The sequence below is a fragment of the Pseudophryne corroboree genome, chromosome 6 (genome assembly GCF_028390025.1).
Source record: "Pseudophryne corroboree isolate aPseCor3 chromosome 6, aPseCor3.hap2, whole genome shotgun sequence".
In the NCBI taxonomy this organism is placed as follows: Eukaryota; Metazoa; Chordata; class Amphibia; order Anura; family Myobatrachidae; genus Pseudophryne; species Pseudophryne corroboree.
The window spans coordinates 191473320-191497208 of NC_086449.1; the positions used below are offsets into that span (position 1 = coordinate 191473320).

At 46.8% G+C, this 23889-nt stretch overlaps 1 protein-coding gene across 1 annotated transcript in view; it reads right to left on the reverse strand.

Annotated features, from left to right (window-relative positions):
- The window catches only part of NOX5 (NADPH oxidase 5), a 96086-nt gene that overhangs the window by 2464 nt on the left and 69733 nt on the right, over positions 1-23889 (reverse strand). Inside the window, exon 14 of the mRNA XM_063930389.1 lies at positions 15099-15198. Coding sequence (XP_063786459.1) covers positions 15099-15198 — 100 coding nt within the window. The remainder of the gene's footprint in view (positions 1-15098; positions 15199-23889) is intronic.

The window sequence follows — 23889 nt, forward strand, 5'->3', positions numbered from 1 at the left end:
AACAAACACACAAACCTGTTGGCTGGTTGTAAAGAAAATATGGTAATATATGGGAGCAAATGACAATCAACCATTTACTCTCAACACTGTAAAGTGAACAAAAACAAAATGTATTTGTGCACCTTGTATTGCAACATGGTTTGTCCAGGTACAAAATTAGAACCAACTGAGAATCAACCCTCCAGGTGCAGTCACATTCTGAGTCTGACATACAGCAATAGAGTTGGAGCTCCAATGGGAGTATATTACCCAAAAGAAAAGTACTCTGAAAAATAGTGTATTTTTGCACATATGCCTGCAGAGCAGCACCCTTTCACACACCAGCACCGCCTCTCTGGCCATAAGTGTAGATGCGATCAGAATGAGTTTGACTCTGCATTTTTATAGGTGCATGCGTTCTTTTTCTGAGCATGTGCACTGCGAATTCATGCAAGATATGCTATCCAAATGGGTGTTTACTGGGCCGCCGAGAGCACTAGCGGGCCCTGGGCAAGGGTGTGTGTGGCCACATCATTACCAGGTGCTCTTTGTGTTCATCATTAAGCGTGGCTGTGCAATCATAGTTACATCTCACCAACAAGCCCAGGTCCCCTGAGAGGCACGCCAGCATTGGGGACATTTTTTAGAAGATAGGTGCCTCAATGAACTGTGGCCATGCCATTAGCGGGCATGGTTACACCTTCCTGGCAAGACCAGGCCAGGTTAGTTGTTACCGATCCCACTACCCCTCTCTGTTCCCTTGGGTGTAAGTTAACTCTGAATCAACTCCACAATGTCTAATATATAGTAGAGATGAGCGCCGGAAATTTTTCGGGTTTTGTGTTTTGGTTTTGGGTTCGGTTCCGCGGCCGTGTTTTGGGTTCGACCGCGTTTTGGCAAAACCTCACCGAATTTTTTTTGTCGGATTCGGGTGTGTTTTGGATTCGGGTGTTTTTTTTCCAAAAAACCTAAAAAACAGCTTAAATCATAGAATTTGGCGGTAATTTTGATCCCAAAGTATTATTAACCTCAAAAACCATAATTTCCACTCATTTTCAGTCTATTCTGAATACCTCACACCTCACAATATTATTTTTAGTCCTAAAATTTGCACCGAGGTCGCTGGATGACTAAGCTAAGCGACCCTAGTGGCCGACACAAACACCTGGCCCATCTAGGAGTGGCACTGCAGTGTCACGCAGGATGGCCCTTCCAAAAAACACTCCCCAAAAACCACATGACGCAAAGAAAAAAAGAGGCGCAATGAGGTAGCTGTGTGAGTAAGATAAGCGACCCTAGTGGCCGACACAAACACCGGGCCCATCTAGGAGTGGCACTGCAGTGTCACGCAGGATGGCCCTTCCAAAAAACACTCCCCAAACAGCACATGACGCAAAGAAAAAAAGAGGCGCAATGAGGTAGCTGTGTGAGTAAGATAAGCGACCCTAGTGGCCGACACAAACACCGGGCCCATCTAGGAGTGGCACTGCAGTGTCACGCAGGATGGCCCTTCCAAAAAACACTCCACAAACAGCACATGACGCAAAGAAAAAAAGAGGCGCAATGAGGTAGCTGTGTGAGTAAGATAAGCGACCCTAGTGGCCGACACAAACACCGGGCCCATCTAGGAGTGGCACTGCAGTGTCACGCAGGATGGCCCTTCCAAAAAACACTCCCCAAACAGCACATGACGCAAAGAAAAAAAGAGGCGCAATGAGGTAGCTGTGTGAGTAAGATAAGCGACCCTAGTGGCCGACACAAACACCGGGCCCATCTAGGAGTGGCACTGCAGTGTCACACAGGATGGCCCTTCCAAAAAACACTCCACAAACAGCACATGACGCAAAGAAAAATTAAAGAAAAAAGAGGTGCAAGATGGAATTGTCCTTGGGCCCTCCCACCCACCCTTATGTTGTATAAACAGGACATGCACACTTTAACCAACCCATCATTTCAGTGACAGGGTCTGCCACATGACTGTGACTGAAATGACGGGATGGTTTGGACCCCCACCAAAAAAGAAGCAATTAATCTCTCCTTGCACAAACTGGCTCTACAGAGGCAAGATGTCCACCTCATCATCATCCTCCGATATATCACCGTGTACATCCCCCTCCTCACAGATTATCAATTCGTCCCCACTGGAATCCACCATCTCAGCTCCCTGTGTACTTTGTGGAGGCAATTGCTGCTGGTCAATGTCTCCACGGAGGAATTGATTATAATTCATTTTAATGAACATCATCTTCTCCACATTTTCTGGATGTAACCTCGTACGCCGATTGCTGACAAGGTGAGCGGCGGCACTAAACACTCTTTCGGAGTACACACTTGTGGGAGGGCAACTTAGGTAGAATAAAGCCAGTTTGTGAAAGGGCCTCCAAATTGCCTCTTTTTCCTGCCAGTATAAGTACGGACTGTGTGACGTGCCTACTTGGATGCGGTCACTCATATAATCCTCCACCATTCTTTCAATGGTGAGAGAATCATATGCAGTGACAGTAGACGACATGTCCGTAATCGTTGTCAGGTCCTTCAGTCCGGATCAGATGTCAGCATCAGCAGTCGCTCCAGACTGCCCTGCATCACCGCCAGCGGGTGGGCTCGGAATTCTGAGCCTTTTCCTCGCACCCCCAGTTGCGGGAGAATGTGAAGGAGATGTTGACAGGTCGCGTTCCGCTTGACTTGACAATTTTCTCACCAGCAGGTCTTTCAACCCCAGCAGACTTGTGTCTGCCGGAAAGAGAGATCCAAGGTAGGCTTTAAATCTAGGATCGAGCACGGTGGCCAAAATGTAGTGCTCTGATTTCAACAGATTGACCACCCGTGAATCCTTGTTAAGCGAATTAAGGGCTCCATCCACAAGTCCCACATGCCTAGCGGAATCGCTCCGTGTTAGCTCCTCCTTCAATGTCTCCAGCTTCTTCTGCAAAAGCCTGATGAGGGGAATGACCGGACTCAGGCTGGCAGTGTCTGAACTGACTTCACGTGTGGCAAGTTCAAAGGGCAGCAGAACCTTGCACAACGTTGAAATCATTCTCCACTGCGCTTGAGACAGGTGCATTCCACCTCCTATATCGTGCTCAATTGTATAGGCTTGAATGGCCTTTTGCTGCTCCTCCAACCTCTGAAGCATATAGAGGGTTGAATTCCACCTCGTTACCACTTCTTGCTTCAGATGATGGCAGGGCAGGTTCAGTAGTTTTTGGTGGTGCTCCAGTCTTCTGTACGTGGTGCCTGTACGCCGAAAGTGTCCCGCAATTCTTCTGGCCACCGACAGCATCTCTTGCACGCCCCTGTCGTTTTTTAAAAAATTCTGCACCACCAAATTCAAGGTATGTGCAAAACATGGGACGTGCTGGAATTTGCCCATATTTAATGCACACACAATATTGCTGGCGTTGTCCGATGCCACAAATCCACAGGAGAGTCCAATTGGGGTAAGCCATTCCGCGATGATCTTCCTCAGTTGCCGTAAGAGGTTTTCAGCTGTGTGCGTATTCTGGAAACCGGTGATACAAAGCGTAGCCTGCCTAGGAAAGAGTTGGCGTTTGCGAGATGCTGCTACTGGTGCCGCCGCTGCTGTTCTTGCGGCGGGAGTCCATACATCTACCCAGTGGGCTGTCACAGTCATATAGTCCTGACCCTGCCCTGCTCCACTTGTCCACATGTCCGTGGTTAAGTGGACATTGGGTACAGCTGCATTTTTTAGGACACTGGTGACTCTTTTTCTGAGGTCTGTGTACATTTTCGGTATCGCCTGCCTAGAGAAATGGAACCTAGATGGTATTTGGTACCGGGGACACAGTACCTCCAACAAGTCTCTAGTTGGCTCTGCAGTAATGATGGATACCGGAACCACGTTTCTCACCACCCAGGATGCCAAGGCCTCAGTTATCCGCTTTGCAGTAGGATGACTGCTGTGATATTTCATCTTCCTCGCAAAGGACTGTTGGACAGTCAATTGCTTGGTGGAAGTAGTAAAAGTGGTCTTACGACTTCCCCTCTGGGATGACCATCGACTCCCAGCAGCAACAACAGCAGCGCCAGCAGCAGTAGGCGTTACACGCAAGGATGCATCAGAGGAATCCCAGGCAGGAGAGGAATCGTCAGAATTGCCAGTGACATGGCCTGCAGGACTATTGGCATTCCTGGGGAAGGAGGAAATTGACACTGAGGGAGTTGGTGGGGTGGTTTGCGTGAGCTTGGTTACAAGAGGAAGGTATTTACTGGTCAGTGGACTGCTTCCGCTGTCACCCAAAGTTTTTGAACTTGTCACTGACTTATTATGAATGCGCTGCAGGTGACGTATAAGGGAGGATGTTCCGAGGTGGTTAACGTCCTTACCCCTACTTATTACAGCTTGACAAAGGCAACACACGGCTTGACACCTGTTGTCCGCATTTCTGTTGAAATACTTCCACACCGAAGAGCTGATTTTTTTTGTATTTTCACCAGGCATGTCAGTGGCCATATTCCTCCCACGGACAACAGGTGTCTCCCCGGGTGCCTGACTTAAACAAACCACCTCACCATCAGAATCCTCCTGGTCAATTTTCTCCCCAGCGCCAGCAACACCCATATCCTCCTCATCCTGGTGTACTTCAACACTGACATCTTCAATCTGACTATCAGGAACTGGACTGCGGGTGCTCCTTCCAGCACTTGCAGGGGGCGTGCAAATGGTGGAAGGCGCATGCTCTTCACGTCCAGTGTTGGGAAGGTCAGGCATTGCAACCGACACAATTGGAATCGGACTCTCCTTGTGGATTTGGGATTTCGAAGAACGCACAGTTCTTTGCGGTGCTACTGCTTTTGCCAGCTTGAGTCTTTTCATTTTTCTAGCGAGAGGCTGAGTGCTTCCATCCTCATGTGAAGCTGAACCACTAGCCATGAACATAGGCCAGGGCCTCAGCCGTTCCTTGCCACTCCGTGTGGTAAATGGCATATTGGCAAGTTTACGCTTCTCCTCCGACAATTTTATTTTAGGTTTTGGAGTCCTTTTTTTACTGATATTTGGTGTTTTGGATTTGACATGCTCTGTACTATGACATTGGGCATCGGCCTTGGCAGACGACGTTGCTGGCATTTCATCGTCTCGGCCATGACTAGTGGCAGCAGCTTCAGCACGAGGTGGAAGTGGATCTTGATCTTTCCCTAATTTTGGAACCTCAACATTTTTGTTCTCCATATTTTAATAGGCACAACTAAAAGGCACCTCAGGTAAACAATGGAGATGGATGGATACTAGTATACTTATGGATGGACTGCCGAGTGCCGACACAGAGGTAGCTACAGCCGTGGACTACCGTACTGTGTCTGCTGCTAATATAGACTGGATGATAATGATATGAAATCAATATATATATGTATATATAATATCACTAGTACTGCAGCCGGACAGGTAGATATATATTTATTAGGTAATGATGACTGATGACGGACCTGCTGGACACTGTCAGCTCAGCAGCACTGCAGACTGCTACAGTAAGCTACTATAGTAGTATGTATCAAGAAGAAAGAAAAAAAAAACACGGGTAGGTGGTATACAATTATGGATGGACTGCCGAGTGCCGACACAGAGGTAGCTACAGCCGTGGACTACCGTACTGTGTCTGCTGCTAATATAGACTGGATGATAATGATATGAAATCAATATATATATGTATATATAATATCACTAGTACTGCAGCCGGACAGGTAGATATATATTTATTAGGTAATGATGACTGATGACGGACCTGCTGGACACTGTCAGCTCAGCAGCACCGCAGACTGCTACAGTAAGCTACTATAGTAGTATGTATCAAGAAGAAAGAAAAAAAAAAAACCACGGGTAGGTGGTATACAATTATGGATGGACTGCCGAGTGCCGACACAGAGGTAGCTACAGCCGTGGACTACCGTACTGTGTCTGCTGCTAATATAGACTGGATGATAATGATATGAAATCAATATATATATGTATATATAATATCACTAGTACTGCAGCCGGACAGGTAGATATATATTTATTAGGTAATGATGACTGATGACGGACCTGCTGGACACTGTCAGCTCAGCAGCACCGCAGACTGCTACAGTAAGCTACTATAGTAGTATGTATCAAGAAGAAAGAAAAAAAAAACCACGGGTAGGTGGTATACAATTATGGATGGACTGCCGAGTGCCGACACAGAGGTAGCTACAGCCGTGGACTACCGTACTGTGTCTGCTGCTAATATAGACTGGATGATAATGATATGAAATCAATATATATATGTATATATAATATCACTAGTACTGCAGCCGGACAGGTAGATATATATTTATTAGGTAATGATGACTGATGACGGACCTGCTGGACACTGTCAGCTCAGCAGCACCGCAGACTGCTACAGTAAGCTACTATAGTAGTATGTATCAAGAAGAAAGAAAAAAAAAAAACCACGGGTAGGTGGTATACAATTATGGATGGACTGCCGAGTGCCGACACAGAGGTAGCTACAGCCGTGGACTACCGTACTGTGTCTGCTGCTAATATAGACTGGATGATAATGATATGAAATCAATATATATATATGTATATATAATATCACTAGTACTGCAGCCGGACAGGTAGATATATATTTATTAGGTAATGATGACTGATGACGGACCTGCTGGACACTGTCAGCTCAGCAGCACCGCAGACTGCTACAGTAAGCTACTATAGTAGTATGTATCAAGAAGAAAGAAAAAAAAAAAACACGGGTAGGTGGTATACAATTATGGATGGACTGCCGAGTGCCGACACAGAGGTAGCTACAGCCATGGACTACCGTACTGTGTCTGCTGCTAATATAGACTGGATGATAATGATATGAAATCAATATATATATGTATATATAATATCACTAGTACTGCAGCCGGACAGGTAGATATATATTTATTAGGTAATGATGACTGATGACGGACCTGCTGGACACTGTCAGCTCAGCAGCACCGCAGACTGCTACAGTAAGCTACTATAGTAGTATGTATCAAGAAGAAAGAAAAAAAAAAACCACGGGTAGGTGGTATACAATTATGGATGGACTGCCGAGTGCCGACACAGAGGTAGCTACAGCCGTGGACTGCCGTACTGTGGGGTATATGCAATTGCGGTCGAATTCCCGAAATTGTCGAATTTCGGGTCATTTTCGACCAAAAAAAAAATTCGCCTATGCAATTCAGTGCTTTCCGACCAAAAAACGGACTTTCAAAATTCGACTTTTTGAAATTCGAATTTTTGCAAATTCGACTTTTCTGCAATGATATAAGTGCTGCAATTCGACCAAAGCATATTCAATTCAAGTTTGGAAATTCGACAGCAGTGCTTTTAGACAGCAAATTCGTCATTTTCAATCCGCCACACTTTGGAGGGTGAAAACAAATAAAAAAAATTTAAACATGGTTTTTTTTGTGTTTTTTTTTTTGGGAATAGCAGATCTATTTATATTAGAAGGGATTAGGTACTTTTTTTTTTTTTTTTTTTGGAGGCACAAATATTATTTATAATTTTTTTAAAATATTATTTTTTTTTTATTTTTTTTTTATTGCTGGAACGGTACAATCCGAAAAAAAAATTGCGTGGGGTCCCCCCTCCAAAGCATAACCAGCCTCGGGCTCTTCGAGCTGGTCCTGGTTCTAAAAATGCGGGGAAAAATTGACAGGGGATCCCCCGTATTTTTAAAACCAGCACCGGGCTCTGCGCCTGGTGCTGGTGCCAAAAATATGGGGGACAAAAAGAGTAGGGGTCCCCCGTATTTTTAACACCAGCATCGGGCTCCACTAGCTGGACAGATAATGCCACAGCCGGGGGTCACTTTTATGCCGTGCCCTGCGGCCGTGGCATTAAATATCCAACTAGTCACCCCTGGCCGGGGTACCCTGGGGGAGTGGGGACCCCTTCAATCAAGGGGTCCCGTCCCCCCAGCCACCCAAGGGCCAGGGGTGAAGCCCGAGGCTGTCCCCCCCCCATCCAATGGGCTGCGGATGGGAGGGCTGATAGCCTTTTGTGATAATTAAAAGATATTGTTTTTTCCAGTAGTACTACAAGTCCCAGCAAGCCTCCCCCGCAAGCTGGTACTTGGAGAACCACAAGTACCAGCATGCGGGAGAAAAACGGGCCCGCTGGTACCTGTAGTACTACTGGAAAAAAATACCCAAATAAAAACAGAACACACACACCGTGAAAGTAAAACTTTATTTCTTACGTCGACACACACATACTTACCTATGTTCACACGCCGACATCGGTCCTCTTCTCCATGTAGAATCCAGGGGTACCTGAAAAAAAAGATCAATATACTCACCTCAGCCATGGTCCAGAGATACATCCACGTACTTGTAGAAAATAACAAACCGCAAATACCCGACCAAACGGACTGAAAGGGGTCCCATGCTGACACATGGGACCCCTATCCCGAATGCAGAGAGACCTGTCAGTGACAGCTGTCACAGAAAGGTCTCTATAGCCAATCAGGAAGCGCAACTTCGTTGCGCTCATCTGATTGGCTCTGTGCGTCTGAGCAGACAGCGCATCGCACAGCCCAGTCCATTATATTCAATGGTGGGAACTTAGCGGCTAGCGGTGAGGTCACCCGCCGGTCAGCGGCTGACCGGCGGGTGACCCCCCCGCTAGCCGCTAAGTTCCCACCATTGAAAGTAATGGAGCGGCTTTGCGATGCGCTGTCACATCACAGACAGCGCACAGCCAATCAGATGAGCGCCACGGAAGTAGCGCTTCCTGATTGGCTGAAGGGACTTCAGTGACAGGAGTCACGTGATGTCCCGGCATTCGGGAGAAAGGGGTCTGATGTGAAAGCATTGGACCCCTTTCTAGTCCGGTATGGATCGGTGTTCGTTTTTTTGTTTTGCCAAGTACGTGGATTATCTCTGGACCTGGATGTACCTCTGGACGCTGGAAGGTGAGTATAATTTTTTCACAGGTACCTCGGATCGTCGGAGACCGTGGCAGTCGGCGTGTCAACATAGGTAAGTATGTGTGTGTCGGCGTATGAAATAAAGTTTTACTTTCACGGTGTGTGTGTCCTGTTTTTATTTGGGTATTTTTTTTCCAGTAGTACTACAGGTACCAGCGGGCCCGTTTTTCTCCCGCATGCTGGTACTTGTGGTTCTCCAAGTACCAGCTTGCGGGGGAGGCTTGCTGGGACTTGTAGTACTAATGGAAAAAACAATATCTTTTTATTATCACAAAAGGCTATCAGCCCCCCCATCCGCAGCCCATTGGATGGGGGGGGGACAGCCTCGGGCTTCACCCCTGGCCCTTGGGTGGCTGGGGGGGGGGACCCCTTGATTGTAGGGGTCCCCACTTCCCCAGGGTACCCCGGCCAGGGGTGACTAGTTGGGTATTTAATGCCACGGCCGCAGGGCACGGCATAAAAGTGACCCCGGCTGTGGCATTATCTGTCCAGCTAGTGGAGCCCGATGCTGGTGTTAAAAATACGGGGCACCCCTACTCTTTTTGTCCCCCGTATTTTTGGCACCAGCACCAGGCGCAGAGCCCGGTGCTGGTTTTAAAAATACGGGGGATCCCTGCCCAATTTTTCCCCTGCATTTTTAGAACTAGGACCAGCTCGAAGAGCCCGAGGCTGGTTATGCTTTGGAGGGGGGACCCCACGCCATTTTTTTTTCCGGGTTTTTCCCGTTTTTTTAAAATCGCGGCAAAATCCGCCAAATCGACCGATTTTCGCCCGCGATTCTGGCGAATCCGTTTTTCATTGAATATGGTGAATTCCGGAAGCCACCTTCCGGAATTCACCTGGCGAATTTAGTCGAATTAAAAAACGGCGAAAAATTGCCGCGATTCGCCGTGAATTGCATATACCCCTGTGTCTGCTGCTAATATAGACTGGATGATAATGATATGAAATCAATATATATATGTATATATAATATCACTAGTACTGCAGCCGGACAGGTAGATATATATTTATTAGGTAATGATGACTGATGACGGACCTGCTGGACACTGTCAGCTCAGCAGCACCGCAGACTGCTACAGTAAGCTACTATAGTAGTATGTATCAAGAAGAAAGAAAAAAAAAAAACCACGGGTAGGTGGTATACAATTATGGATGGACTGCCGAGTGCCGACACAGAGGTAGCTACAGCCGTGGACTAACGTACTGTGTCTGCTGCTAATATAGACTGGATGATAATGATATGAAATCAATATATATATGTATATATAATATCACTAGTACTGCAGCCGGACAGGTATATATATTTATTATGTAATGACTGATGACGGACCTGCTGGACACTGTCAGCTCAGCAGCACCGCAGACTGCTACAGTAAGCTTCTATAGTAGTATGTATAAAGAAGAAAGAAAAAAAAAAAAACACGGGTAGGTGGTATACAATTATAATATTATATATATATTAATTATATACAATTATATATATATATATTAATTAAACTGGTGGTGATTATTAAACTGGTGGTCAGGTCACTGGTCACACTATCAGCAACTTGCAAGTAGTACTCCTAAGCATACAATCACAATATATATTATACTGGTGTGGCACTCTGGCAGCAAAAGTGTGCACTGTACGTTATATGTAGTATGTACTCCTGAGTCCTGAGTCCTGCTCTCAGACTCTAACTGCTCCCCACTGTCAGTGTCTCCCCCACAAGTCAGATAATACAATACAGTCACACTATCTATCACTTCACTTCAGCAAGTACTAGTAGTAGTAGTACTCCTCCTAATGCTCCCCAAAATTACTACTGTGTCTCTCTCTAGTGAGACTGTCTCACTCTCTTCTCGAATCTCTATAAACGGAGAGAACGCCAGCCACGTCCTCTCCCTATGATTCTCAATGCACGTGTGAAAAATGGCGGCGACGCGCGGCTCCTTATATAGAATCCGAGCCTCGCGAGAATCCGACAGCGTGATGATGACGTTCGGGCGCGCTCGGGTTAACCGAGCAAGGCGGGAGGATCCGAGCCTGCTCGGCCCCGTGTAAAAAACCCTGAAGTTCGGGCGGGTTCGGATTCCGAGGAACCGAACCCGCTCATCTCTAATATATAGGTAGAATCTATAGACATAGCTGAAAGAAGAAAAAGATTTATCTTAATTAATCATTAACCTTTTAAACTGTGACATCCTGGAAACATTTAATTTTATGTAAATCATTTTGTCTGATGTCAGTCTATTAGTAAGCTAGCTTACTAACATATATTTTGTACCTGCTAATGACTAGTGGTGCTCTTACTTTTTAAACTGACAATAAAAAAGTGTTTACATTGAAACTGAATTTTGGATGTGAGCTGCCATGTAGTCTGACTCGTTTTAGGCCTGAAAATTCTTCTAAAATGCTTACGTTAAAATGCCTTTTATTTTTTAAAATACTGCGTCATGGTGTACACATATGCAGCCCAGCTTTATTTTTACACAGCACTTTGCTGCTCCGTGCAAGTTCCATGCGCTGACAGTATTAATTACATATAGCCTACCAATATAATGTCATACTACGCTGACTGTACTGATTTAAGCAGTTCTGTTTGGAAGGCACTGTCTAGTCATCCCACCACTTAGCACATGTGTAATGGCTGCAAGGAAGTGGGGAGGTAGGTCCAGGGGTGGACCAAAACAAAATAACAGGAGCAGGGGGGGCTCACCATGGCAGGGTAAGAGGGTTGGGGGGTATTTATATGCGCCAAAGGTGTGCACGCTTCAGGGAAAATGGGTGTGGCCTTACAGCAAGGGTGTGGTATTGCAGCAAGGGGTGTATCTTCAATGGGAATGCCGTATACATATTACGGGGAGAGGTTGATGCCTTGGAGAAGCTGAGAGTGGCAGTAGAGAGGGTGAGGGGGAGATAGTGACGCAGGGGAGAGGCAGACGGTGAGAAGTGGGTGACAGGGAGAGATAGTGGTAGATGGGAGAGGCAGAGGGTGACAGTGAGAGGCAGTGGGTGACCACAGGGAATGGGTGACAGGTGGAGGATAGTTGGTGACACCAGGGAATGGGTAACAGGCGGTGGAAGTGGGTGATGCAAGGGAGAGGTAGTGAGTGATGTAGAGGATGGTGGGAAGAGGCAGTGGGCGACGGAGTTGGTGACAGGAGAAAAATGATGGGAAGAGATAGTGGGAGACGGAGAGGCAGTGGTAGACAGGAAAGTGTGACTGGGAATGGCAGTGGATGACAGGGAGAAGGTGATGGGGAGAGGCAGTAAGTGACCGAAGGAGGTGACAGGGAGCGGCAGTGGTTGATGCCAGGGAATGGGTGACAGGGGGAGGAAGTGGTTGGCACCAGGGGGAGGCAGTGGGTGATGTAGACGATTCAAAGAGGCAGTAGATGACAGGAGAGAGAGGTGACGGTGAGAGATAGTGGGAGACAGAGAGGCAGTGGGTGGCAGGAAAGGGTGACGGGGACAGGCAGTGGGTGACAAGGAATTAGTGGGTGCCTGGGGAGGCAGTAACAGTATGACAGCTGTGAAGTGGCTGCAGGCAGACATACAGTAAGTTTACGTACTATTTTGGGTCTGGTGGCTGGATCCACAACAGAGCAGCATGGCTGGCAGAAGCCATGATACAGAAGCTACCAGGCAGGGGCAGGGCACTTTTCCTATTCCGCCCTTCCGAGTTCATTATGTCACCCGGGGAGCATCACCTCTCTGCTCTTACTCCACCCTCTCCAGCCTCTGACTCCTTGTGTCACTGCCCACAGAGTGGCAGTATGGCGGCTACTATTGATGAGTCAGTTAGACTCATTATATAGCCACTGGCTGTGGGCCCATTAATAGTGGCATGTCCTAGTGCAATGCCCTGTCTACACTGCCGCTAGTTCCGTCCCTGGCCCATGGGAGGGCTGACAGGCTGACTGACAGCCAGCGGCCTCTTCCTTGTCATGGCCCTGGGCTTGTTGTTTATATAAATGAAAGAAACTATTCTCCCAAATGACATGGTGGGACACATGCTATGCCATCCGCCAGTGGGTAGGTTTCCATTCCAACTGCTATTCAGTGCTATTTTAAGGGAGACTGGGTTGAGAGGGATGATGTAGAAAGAAATAGAGGGTTCAAGGGAGAGATAAAGAAATATATACAGTATATTATTAATTCAGCTTTAATAGTTTATCAAGATGGCTTCACTGTAGTTATACAGAAAACAATTACTTACAGTAAGAGAAATTGTGCTAATAGAGAATTGTTACCCCATGCTCCATGTAGCAATGCATTTCCAAGAAGCTTATATTTACTTGTAACTATTAAGAAAGTACCTGGCATAAAGCCATAATGAGCCATTAGATATATATTCTACTTCTATATGTAAGCAATAATGGACTTTGATGAACCTTGGGCCTAATTCAGACCTGGTCGTTCCTCTGCGTTTTTGCAGAGATCTGTGATCAGATAGCCGCTGCCCATAGAGAGTCAAATACTGCCCCGTGCAAGTGTGTGCAAATGCATGCGTACGCCGTGCGAAAACTTCGCCAGACAGCGGACATCTGCAACTCATTCACCATCGAATGATTTTTCCATTCTGTGCAATCTGTGCGTAGCCCAGGACTTACTCCTACAGTGCAAAAGAAACAGGCTGATCGAGGCCACAGATGACGTCAGACACCCGCCCTGAAAACGCTTGGGAACGCCTGCGTTTTTCCTGATAGACAGTTACCATCCACAAACGCCCGCTTCCTGTCAATCACCTTGCGTATGCCTAGCGATAGAAATTTTCCACCATTCTGTTGCTGTTTGGGTTGGCGGATCACAGATCCAAAATGTTTTTACCCTAAAACAGGTAACTTTGCGGCCAGTAAAAACAGGCTGTATTTGGATTGCCTGGGAAAAAAATAGTGGTAAAGTCCCAGCTCAAACAATTATTGGGGCTTATTCCCCACATAAAGTCCCAGATGCAGATAAAGAGCCAAGGGCAATCTGCTTTCATGGGCCCATTACCTCAAGATCTGGTATGAAGAATAGAATCATGTAATATGTATCTGTCAGTCATAATATAAATGCGTGCGAGACAATCTTAAGGTGTGGTATTTTGTAGCTGATCTGCCATACATATGCATATTGTATAGATGTGGACATAGGTGGCAGCGATGTGTGATAGAGGTCAGTCCACATAATGAATAACGTAACCAGGCAGAATAACACAGGGTTAATGCAGTAGGCATACAATACATGTAGCAGGTTCAACTGTTCCAGCCAGGAACGTGTGGGGGTTAATACAGGTGGAGTGCTGTATAGTGAGGCAGACACGTGTTATAATAACCAGTGGTGGCAGTGGAGTATATAGTGTAACTAGCGGTGGTAACACAGTGGCACTTGCAAGGCGTTACAAACCCTCTCCGCACAGCAGAGACACACAGGGGCGCATCTTTCCACTATGGAGGATGGAGCTGGAAGACACCTGGACAAACCACTCATATGCAGTAGCACATCTCAAACTGGAGGTTGTGCTGTGCCGCAACTCTGGCCGTATGGGGTCTCAGTGTTTCAGAGGAGACAGAGCAGTCCGCTCTCCTCCAACAGTAACTGCAGTATTTTTTAATAAAGATCTTTTTCTTCAAATATTTTTATGGACATTTATACTTGGACAGAAAAATATTTCTATCTATGATGGGTAATGGTGGCCTAGCACTCCTAAAGTGTAACCATATCCCTGGGGGTAAGTGGCACTTCAGGAGTAAAATGTCATGTTCTTAAACTGGGTACATGCTAGACGATATGTCATCCAATCCGGCAGATGGGCCCAACATATTTGGCATATCGTCTAGTGTGTACCCACTATGTCGCTGCCAATGCGTGCTCCCGCGGGTTGTCAGCGACATCTTCCGTCAGCCCTATATGCAGGGCTGATGGGGGTTGTCGTTGCCGAATGCAGCATGGCCCCCAGTGTCGCTCCGACGCTGTCCTCATCGGCAAGTGCATACGATATCGGATCCCATCGCTTTAGAGATGCATAGAGGGTAATTAGTGACAGATTAATGGTAATACGCCCTTTATTCTGCATAAGCAATGACACAAAGTATAGACCTCTGCAAATCAACTATCAGTATATTATAGAGACACTCAATCTGTATAACTGGAAAGGTGTAATAAGCCAAGACTGAGAGGTGGAAGAGATAGTCACATACCCTCTGGTTCCCCGTCAGCTTGGTCCATTTCCAGCTTGGTTAATAGGCTGACAAACCACTCAAAAAACTTCTGGTCTCGGTTTATCCAGATAAAGTCCACCTGCCACACATGACGTTTGACTGTTAACAACGTGCAGTGAAATTGCCTTGTCCATACCTCTAACAAATGTCAATATCTGCTTAAATGTTTCTTAAGTGTACATCTTTATGTGGGTGGATTATCATGTAATTCATATTTAGTTTGGCCAGATCAGTAAGATTTTGGTGCAAATGGACAAGATTAACGTGTACTGCAATACATGGCTCCAACTTCCCCTGCATGTCAGGTTGCCACTGTCAGTATTCTGACTGCCGGCATCCCAACCGCTGGTATCCCGATACCATCCCGAACCAGGTTCCACAAAAAGGGGCTTCCACAATAAATTAAAAAAAATTACATACATATATACAATAATAATAAAAATAATAATAATAGTAAAAATAGAGATGAATGATTTACAGAGTTTAATGTTGGGAATACAACAAAAATACTAATACTAAGTATAGAAGCAGATGTGTTACATAAGATTAGTTTTAAGTATCTGATCAAAGACTTTGCAATTAGAAAAAGTAGGAGAAAACTTGTTGTTATACAAAAATAAACATTATTTTCCATATTACTGTAAAGCTGGGTACACACTTGTCCAATCCCAGGGAGATTTGACTCCCGACCAACGGGTTTGTCCGACATTGGACAAGTGTACCCTCTGCCGACTTACCCGTACACCCGGTCCTGATCGCCTGTGGGGTCTCCTGGTTTTTAAACCTGCTTGAAAAATAGGAGACCCAACCACCATACAGGCAACCGACACTGTAGTGTGTAGGCTGAGGAGACCGGAGCAGGCAACCGATCTCCGGTCTCGGCAGCCTAGCACATCATCAGTGTGGCGGTGGTGCGGGATCCGGAGGTATCCCAGCATCGTCAACCACTGTTGCGGGACGCAGCGGTGGCGGCGAGGATCAGTGTAGGGTGAGGTGGCGGAGAGCATGGTGGTAATGGCAGGAAGAGGTGTGGGCATTGCGGTGGAGCTGGTACCTATAATGCAGAGTTCAGCAGCGCCATTTTTTAAATTAAAGATGGCCGCAGCTAGCCAACCGCAGCTCATTGCATAATCGCCCCTGTCAAAGTCAGAAAAATATCACGCTGCACATTGCCATATATGCACCTCATGCGTGTGCCCGCTGCACGTGCATGAGCCCTCCCGTGCGTGCGTATACTCGCGGTCGCGTGCACTCGCAGGCGCACAGTATGCGCATTTATGGTAGAGTTTGTGTGCGTCTAGCGGGCGACTCAATCGTAACATATTTTAGTCATATAATGTATTTTGTAGATTATGGTCCCTTTGATAGAATCTGAAAGTTTAGTTAATGTAGCATGTTCGGGGACAAAGAGATTCCTCTTTGTTTGATACGAAGGGTCAGACAGGGGTTACACAGTGGTGTTTAGTATCCATCGGAAGAGAATATAATTAGCAATATTCCGGTGTTGGTTTGAAGCGGATTACTCGCTCGTGCGTATAGTTATGGACATAAGAAGTTTATGGACATTTACTATATTTGCACTTTATTACCCATGCGGCGGGAAACCCAGTTTCCCTCCCACCTGAGCAGTTTGGAATAGTCACAGCCCACCTGTATGAACCAACCTATGACCTTTTGTTATAATGCGAAGACGAATTCCTGTGTCCAATGAACAATAAGAATGTAGGGACCATTGTACTGTATTATGTGTAGTGTATAAATGTATAAAAAGACAAGCCGATCTGGGCCAGCTCTCTACTCTTCTCAACGGTTCTCATCACTGATAATCGGGAGCTGGATATCCAGAAAGGCGCTTGCGATTGTTCCCCTTATGCGTAAGTTCTCTGCAACCATATTTATCTCCTATTTTGTTGTAAGCCATTCTCTCTCTCCTTCCCCCTTAAATGTATTTGTGTCTTTGTTGTATTTTAACGTGTAGTAACTCGGTTAGGTATTTTATGTTAGTTTGGTAGTGTATAACTTGTATTGTGTATTCTTTTGCGATTGAACGTTCATTCTCACCCTTAAAAGGTGTTAGACCCTTAGACCGGTATTTGAGTGTTTATTATATTGCTAAAGGGTTCTCAGAGCGTAAGAGTCGCTCATACAGCTTTTAAACTAACAAAGTTACACTGTGTTGCATTTACACCTTATCACTGCACAAAGGTTTACAATATAAGTACATTGTTTATGATATTGTTACAAAGGTTTAACTCTGTGAGCGTCAGCGCCGCTTGTGATCTCCTCGTGGTCTCGAGCGTCCGCTACGCTGATAGCGTATCATTACGTTAGTCGGCAGCCTATAACGTGCTTGCCTTTACGCTTTAAGCCGTGAGCGAACGTGCCGCTCGTGCGTCTCGTCCACGGCTAAGCGTTTGTTACGCTACGTGCGTACTCTTACGGTATTCCATACGCCAATTGTGTACTGTGTTCATTAACCTTTTAGAGTGTTTTAAATAGGATAAATTATTAGGCTTTGTCAATTGGGGACTCGCCCGCTCTTCACATATCTGCACTAGGTAATTTCAGCAGACATTATCGGTCAGCAAAGGGCGGGAGGTAATATTCCTCGTAGTGCTGACCAGATAAGCGTCTGCTTCGCTTAGTAAGGAGTGCTAAAGGAATCCGGAACCGGAAGGTAGGAACAGTACGTTATTGTCTTTTAAAACCTGTTTAGTTTCTGTTTTGCGAACGTACGCATAAGCACACACACCTGTATTTCTTGTTTAGTATTATTTATCCGTACCTCATTCTCCTGATTGCCACACACTAGTGATAACGTGCTGAGACATTTGTTGTTATTAATAGTTAAAAGATAAAAAGTAATATTTAAGGGAATAATTGTAAAAGGCACGCACACAGTCTCGCCTAGAAATACAAGGGAGATTTGGGTGGTGTTTGTCACGATCCGGGTATCTGGACGCCATTTCTTACCCATCAGATGCCTCCTAAGGCTGGCTTAGCGCTCCAGGACCGGATCCCATCTGTTATCCTGATGTGTACATTCCTGTATCCTCTCCTGTCACTCTGGGACGCTGTCACAGTAACGCCATATTACATCTGGCATGGCGTCTCCCGCGGCCTCCGCCGCCGTCCCTGAGCTTCTGCATGCAGAGTGTCAGAGTGGCGATTACGTCAGCCGCGGCCTCCGCTGTGTCCGCGTGGTTGGATGTGCACTTGTCAGCCTGGCGTCTCCTGTCTCCAGTGGCCGGCGCCGCCATTACTGTTTTCATTACCACATGGATTACAAACCAAACTTCCCTCCAAGTGTCTGCATGGGCGCAGCCATCTTGGATTCTGTCAGCTGATCATTTCCTCCAATCTGTTGTCAGTATCGTTAATCTGCATAATTGCCTAGCCAATCCCTTCCTTGCTGCAGGTATAAATACACTGTGTCTGAGCAAGGAAGGCGTCAGTGCTTTGGTTGTCAAACCTAGTTCCTGTTTGTCTCTCTCCTGTGATTGTCTTCCAGGTTCCAGCTCCTGTCTCAAGACTTCCACCATAGAGACCCGCACCAGCATTCCACCTGCGGTGTAGCCTGACTCTCCGATCCATTGTGGATTCATCTGTTTCCAGCTACAACATTACCTGCTTCCAGCCCAGCTTCCAGCAGAGTACAGCTTCTCTTAAAGGGCCGGTGTCCTTTCTACACTTTACCACTCTCCACCGGTATTATTATTTCTCCGCTCCCAAGTTCTACATTTCATTCATATTGCATCGCTCTCAAGCTTCATTTATTATTTAACTGGTTCCAGCCAGTATCCACTCCGTGCTAACAACAGTCTGGTTCCAGCCAGTATCCACAGCAGCCGTTTTATCTTCAGCAACCCAGCTTTTCCTGGAACACCAGCTGGTACAATCCTGGGTTATCTCCATTGCTACAGTCGGGCCTGGTAAGGACTTTCCATCTAGAAGATTATAAGAACTATCTCACACTACCAGTGCCCTGTGGCTCCTGCCACCCTGTAGTACCCAGGAACTGTATTTATTCTTTGCTGACTTTTATGTTTTCTTTTACTGCTGCTGTGTTGCGGAGTTGTCATAATAAACATCATTGACTTTTATCCAAGTTGTCGTGGTCACGCCTTCGGGCAGTTATTATTCATGTTACTTACATGTCCAGGGGTCTGATACAACCTCCCAGGTTCCGGTACATCTCAGCCCCTACAACTGAGGCTGCCTCCCGTCAGCTCAGGCCCTCAGTTGTGACAGTAAGCACTGACCTAATGAATCCAGCCGGAGACCAGGATCAAGCGGCCAGGCCGATGCAAGAACTGGCAGCCCGACTAGAACATCAGGAGGCTGCACAGGGCCACATCATCCGCTGTCTCCAGGATTTCTCTACTCGGCTGGATGGGATTCAGACAACTCTCCGTGGATCAGGCGCGTCTGGTGCGTCAACCACAGTGACTCCAGCTATAACCCCACCCACCTTACCCATTTCTGCTCCACGTCTTCATCTTCCAACGCCAGCAAAATTTGACGGATCTCCGAGATTCTGCAAGGGATTTCTCAACCAGTGTGAGATTCAGTTTGAGCTACAACCTGGCAATTTTCCCAGTGACCGTACAAAAATTGCCTATATTATTTCTCTTCTCAGTGGCTCAGCCCTTGATTGGGCATCACCGTTATGGGAGAGGTCCGACACCCTGCTATCTTCCTACACTGCCTTCGTGTCAACATTCAGGCGCATCTTCGACGAGCCAGGCCGGGTAACCTCAGCTTCATCCGAGATTCTCCGTTTACGCCAGGGGTCACGTACTGTAGGACAATATCTGATACAGTTCCAGATCCTGGCATCCGAACTGGCATGGAACGACGAGGCTCTGTATGCTGCATTCTGGCATGGCTTATCTGAGCGTATTAAAGATGAGTTAGCTACCAGAGACTTACCCTCTAAGTTAGATGAGCTAATCTCACTCTGCACGAAAGTTGATTTACGTTTCAGAGAGAGAGCAACTGAGCGTGGAAGATCATCTGCTCCAAAATCTTCTGCTCCTCCTCCTCGCCAACTGTCACCAACTAAAGATGAGCCCATGCAAATTGGCCGTTCCCGTTTAACTCCTGCTGAGCGCCGAAGACGTCTCTCTGAGTCTCTCTGTCTTTATTGTGCAGCTCCGTCTCACACCATTAATGCCTGTCCCAAACGTCCGGGAAACTTCAAATCCTAGCTCGCCAAGGAGAGGGCCGGCTAGGAGTAATGATCTCCTCTCCATCTCCTCAAGATTGTAATCTCCCAGTCTCGCTTCAAGTTGCTCAACGTTATCGGAACGTCATTGCCCTCCTTGATTCCGGAGCAGCTGGGAACTTTATTACCGAAGCCTATGTTAAACGGTGGTCCCTACCCACCGAGAGACTTCCTTCGTCCATTTCTTTAACTGCCGTGGATGGCAGCAAAATTTTTGATGCAGTTATTTCTTTAAGGACTCTACCAGTTCGTCTGAGAGTGGGAGTTCTTCATTCCGAACTTATTTCTTTTTTAGTGATTCCAAGAGCCACACATCCTGTGGTCCTGGGCCTTCCATGGCTCCGTCTTCACAATACTACAATTGATTGGACGACTACGCAAATCCTGGCATGGGGTTCCTCCTGTGCTGAGACATGTTTGTTTAAAGTATTGCCTGTCTGTTCTTCCTCCCCCAGGTCGTCTGATGTTCCACCTCCTCCATATCAAGATTTCACGGATGTGTTCAGTAAAGCTTCTGCTGATATCCTTCCTCCTCATAGAGAATGGGACTGCCCGATTGATCTCGTTCCAGGGAAGGTTCCACCTCGAGGCCGAACTTATCCGTTGTCTCTGCCTGAGACGCATTCTATGGAGGAATACATTAAAGAGAACCTAGCAAAGGGGTTCATTCGACCTTCTTCTTCCCCAGCCGGCGCAGGCTTCTTTTTTGTAAAAAAGAAAGATGGTGGTCTGCGGCCGTGCATCGACTACAGAGGTTTGAACGACATTACCATCAAGAACCGTTATCCTTTACCCCTGATTACTGAGCTCTTTGACAGAGTTAGCGGAGCTACCATCTTTACAAAGCTGGACTTGAGAGGTGCATACAATCTCATCCGGATCTGTGAGGGTGACGAGTGGAAGACCGCCTTTAACACCCGTGACGGACATTATGAGTACCTCGTCATGCCCTTCGGATTGAGCAATGCTCCAGCTGTCTTCCAGCATTTTGTCAATGAGATCTTCAGAGACATTCTATACCGTCATGTCGTGGTCTATCTAGACGATATCCTCATTTTTGCCAACGATTTAGAGGAACATCGTTTTTGGGTTAAAGGGGTTCTGTCCCGTCTCCATGTCAATCATCTCTATTGCAAATTAGAGAAATGCGTCTTTGAAGTCAAGTCCATTCCGTTTCTAGGGTACATTGTGTCCGGTTCCGGACTAGAGATGGATCCTGAGAAACTACAAGCAATCCAAAATTGGCCGATACCCTTAACCCTCAAAGGGGTCCAGAGGTTCTTGGGGTTCGCCAACTATTACCGAAAGTTTATACGAGACTTTTCCACCATGGTGGCACCTATTACTGCTTTCACTAAGAAGGGTGCTAACCCGTCCAAGTGGTCTGAAGAAGCCATGCAAGCATTTCATCTTTTAAAACAAAGGTTCATCTCTGCGCCTGTTCTGAAACAGCCTGACATCGACTCTCCTTTCATCTTAGAGGTGGATGCCTCCTCCGTTGGAGTAGGAGCGGTGTTATCTCAGAGGGCTAAAGATGGCCATTTACACCCTTGCAGTTTCTTCTCCCGGAAGTTCTCCCCAGCTGAGCGCAACTATGCCATTGGCGACCAGGAGTTGCTAGCCATCAAGCTCGCTCTAGAAGAGTGGAGGTATCTGTTGGAGGGAGCTTCTCATTCAATCACCATACTTACAGACCACAAGAACCTTTTATATCTGAAAGGCGCACAATGTCTCAACCCTCGTCAGGCCAGATGGGCACTTTTCTTTTCCAGGTTCGACTTTAAACTCCAGTTCTGTCCGGGCTCTCAGAATCGCAAGGCCGATGCCCTATCCCGCTCATGGGAGCAAGAAAATGAGTCAGAGTCTTCAGACAAGCATCCTATTATAAATCCGTTGGCATTCTTCACGGTAGGGATGGACTCTACGCCCCCATCAGGGAAAAGTTTTGTGAAACCGATGCTAAGGAAGAAGCTCATGCATTGGGCCCATGCTTCCCGTTTTGCCAGACATACAGGTATCCAAAAAACCCTGGAGTTTATCTCTAGGTCCTATTGGTGGCCAACTCTGAAAAAGGACGTCTTGGAGTTTATTGCATCTTGCCCAAAGTGTGCTCAACATAAGATATCCCGCCAGTCGCCTGCGGGGCAACTGGTTCCACTATCTGTTCCCCGTCGACCTTGGACCCATTTGTCAATGGATTTTATTACAGATTTACCCATGTGCAACAAGTTCAATACCATCTGGGTGGTAGTTGACCGGTTCACCAAGATGGCACACTTCATTCCTCTCACCGGTCTTCCGTCAGCTTCCAAGTTGGCTCAAGTATTCATACAAGAGATCTTCCGACTCCACGGTCTTCCTGAAGAAATTATCTCAGATCGAGGAGTTCAATTCACAGCCAAATTCTGGCGAAGTTTATGTCAAGTCCTTCAAGTCAAGCTAAAGTTTTCCACGGCTTACCATCCTCAGACCAATGGTCAAACCGAGAGGGTGAATCAGGACTTGGAGGCCTTCCTCAGCATCTATGTGTCCTCCTCTCAAGATGACTGGGTTCAATTACTTCCCTGGGCCGAGTTCTGTCATAACAACCAGTATCATTCTTCATCTGCTTCAACACCATTCTTCACTAACTTTGGATTCCACCCTAAAGTCCCTGAGTTCCAACCGCTTCCAGCAACTTCTGTTCCCGCAGTGGATATCACCTTGCATCAGTTTGCCAATATCTGGAAGAGCGTACGATCAGCTCTGCTCAAGGCATCGTTCAGGTACAAGAAGTTTGCGGATAAGAAGCGTCGAGCAGTTCCTGCTCTCAAGGTGGGTGATCGGGTATGGTTATCCACGAAGAATTTGAGGTTAAGAGTTCCCAGTATGAAGTTTGCACCTCGCTATATCGGTCCTTTCAAGATTGAACAAGTCATCAATCCTGTTGCTTACAGACTCCAGTTACCTCCCTTCTTAAAAATACCCAGGACATTCCATGTTTCCCTGTTGAAACCGCTGATCTTGAATCGGTTTCATTCCTCACTTCCTCCAACTCCGAAAGTCCAAACTCAACGAGGCGTTGAGTATGAAGTGGCCAAGATCCTGGACTCACGTCACCGTTACGGTCAACTACAATATCTTATTGACTGGAAGGGTTATGGTCCTGAGGAACGTTCATGGACCAATGCTTCTGATGTCCATGCTCCTGCCTTGGTCCGGAGATTCCATTCCAAGTTTCCTCAAAAGCCAAAGAAGTGTCCTGGGGCCACTCCTAAAGGGGGGGTGCTGTCACGATCCGGGTATCTGGACGCCATTTCTTACCCATCAGATGCCTCCTAAGGCTGGCTCAGCGCTCCAGGACCGGATCCCATCTGTTATCCTGATGTGTACATTCCTGTATCCTCTCCTGTCACTCTGGGACGCTGTCACAGTAACGCCATATTACATCTGGCATGGCGTCTCCCGCGGCCTCCGCCGCCGTCCCTGAGCTTCTGCATGCAGAGTGTCAGAGTGGCGATTACGTCAGCCGCGGCCTCCGCTGTGTCCGCGTGGTTGGATGTG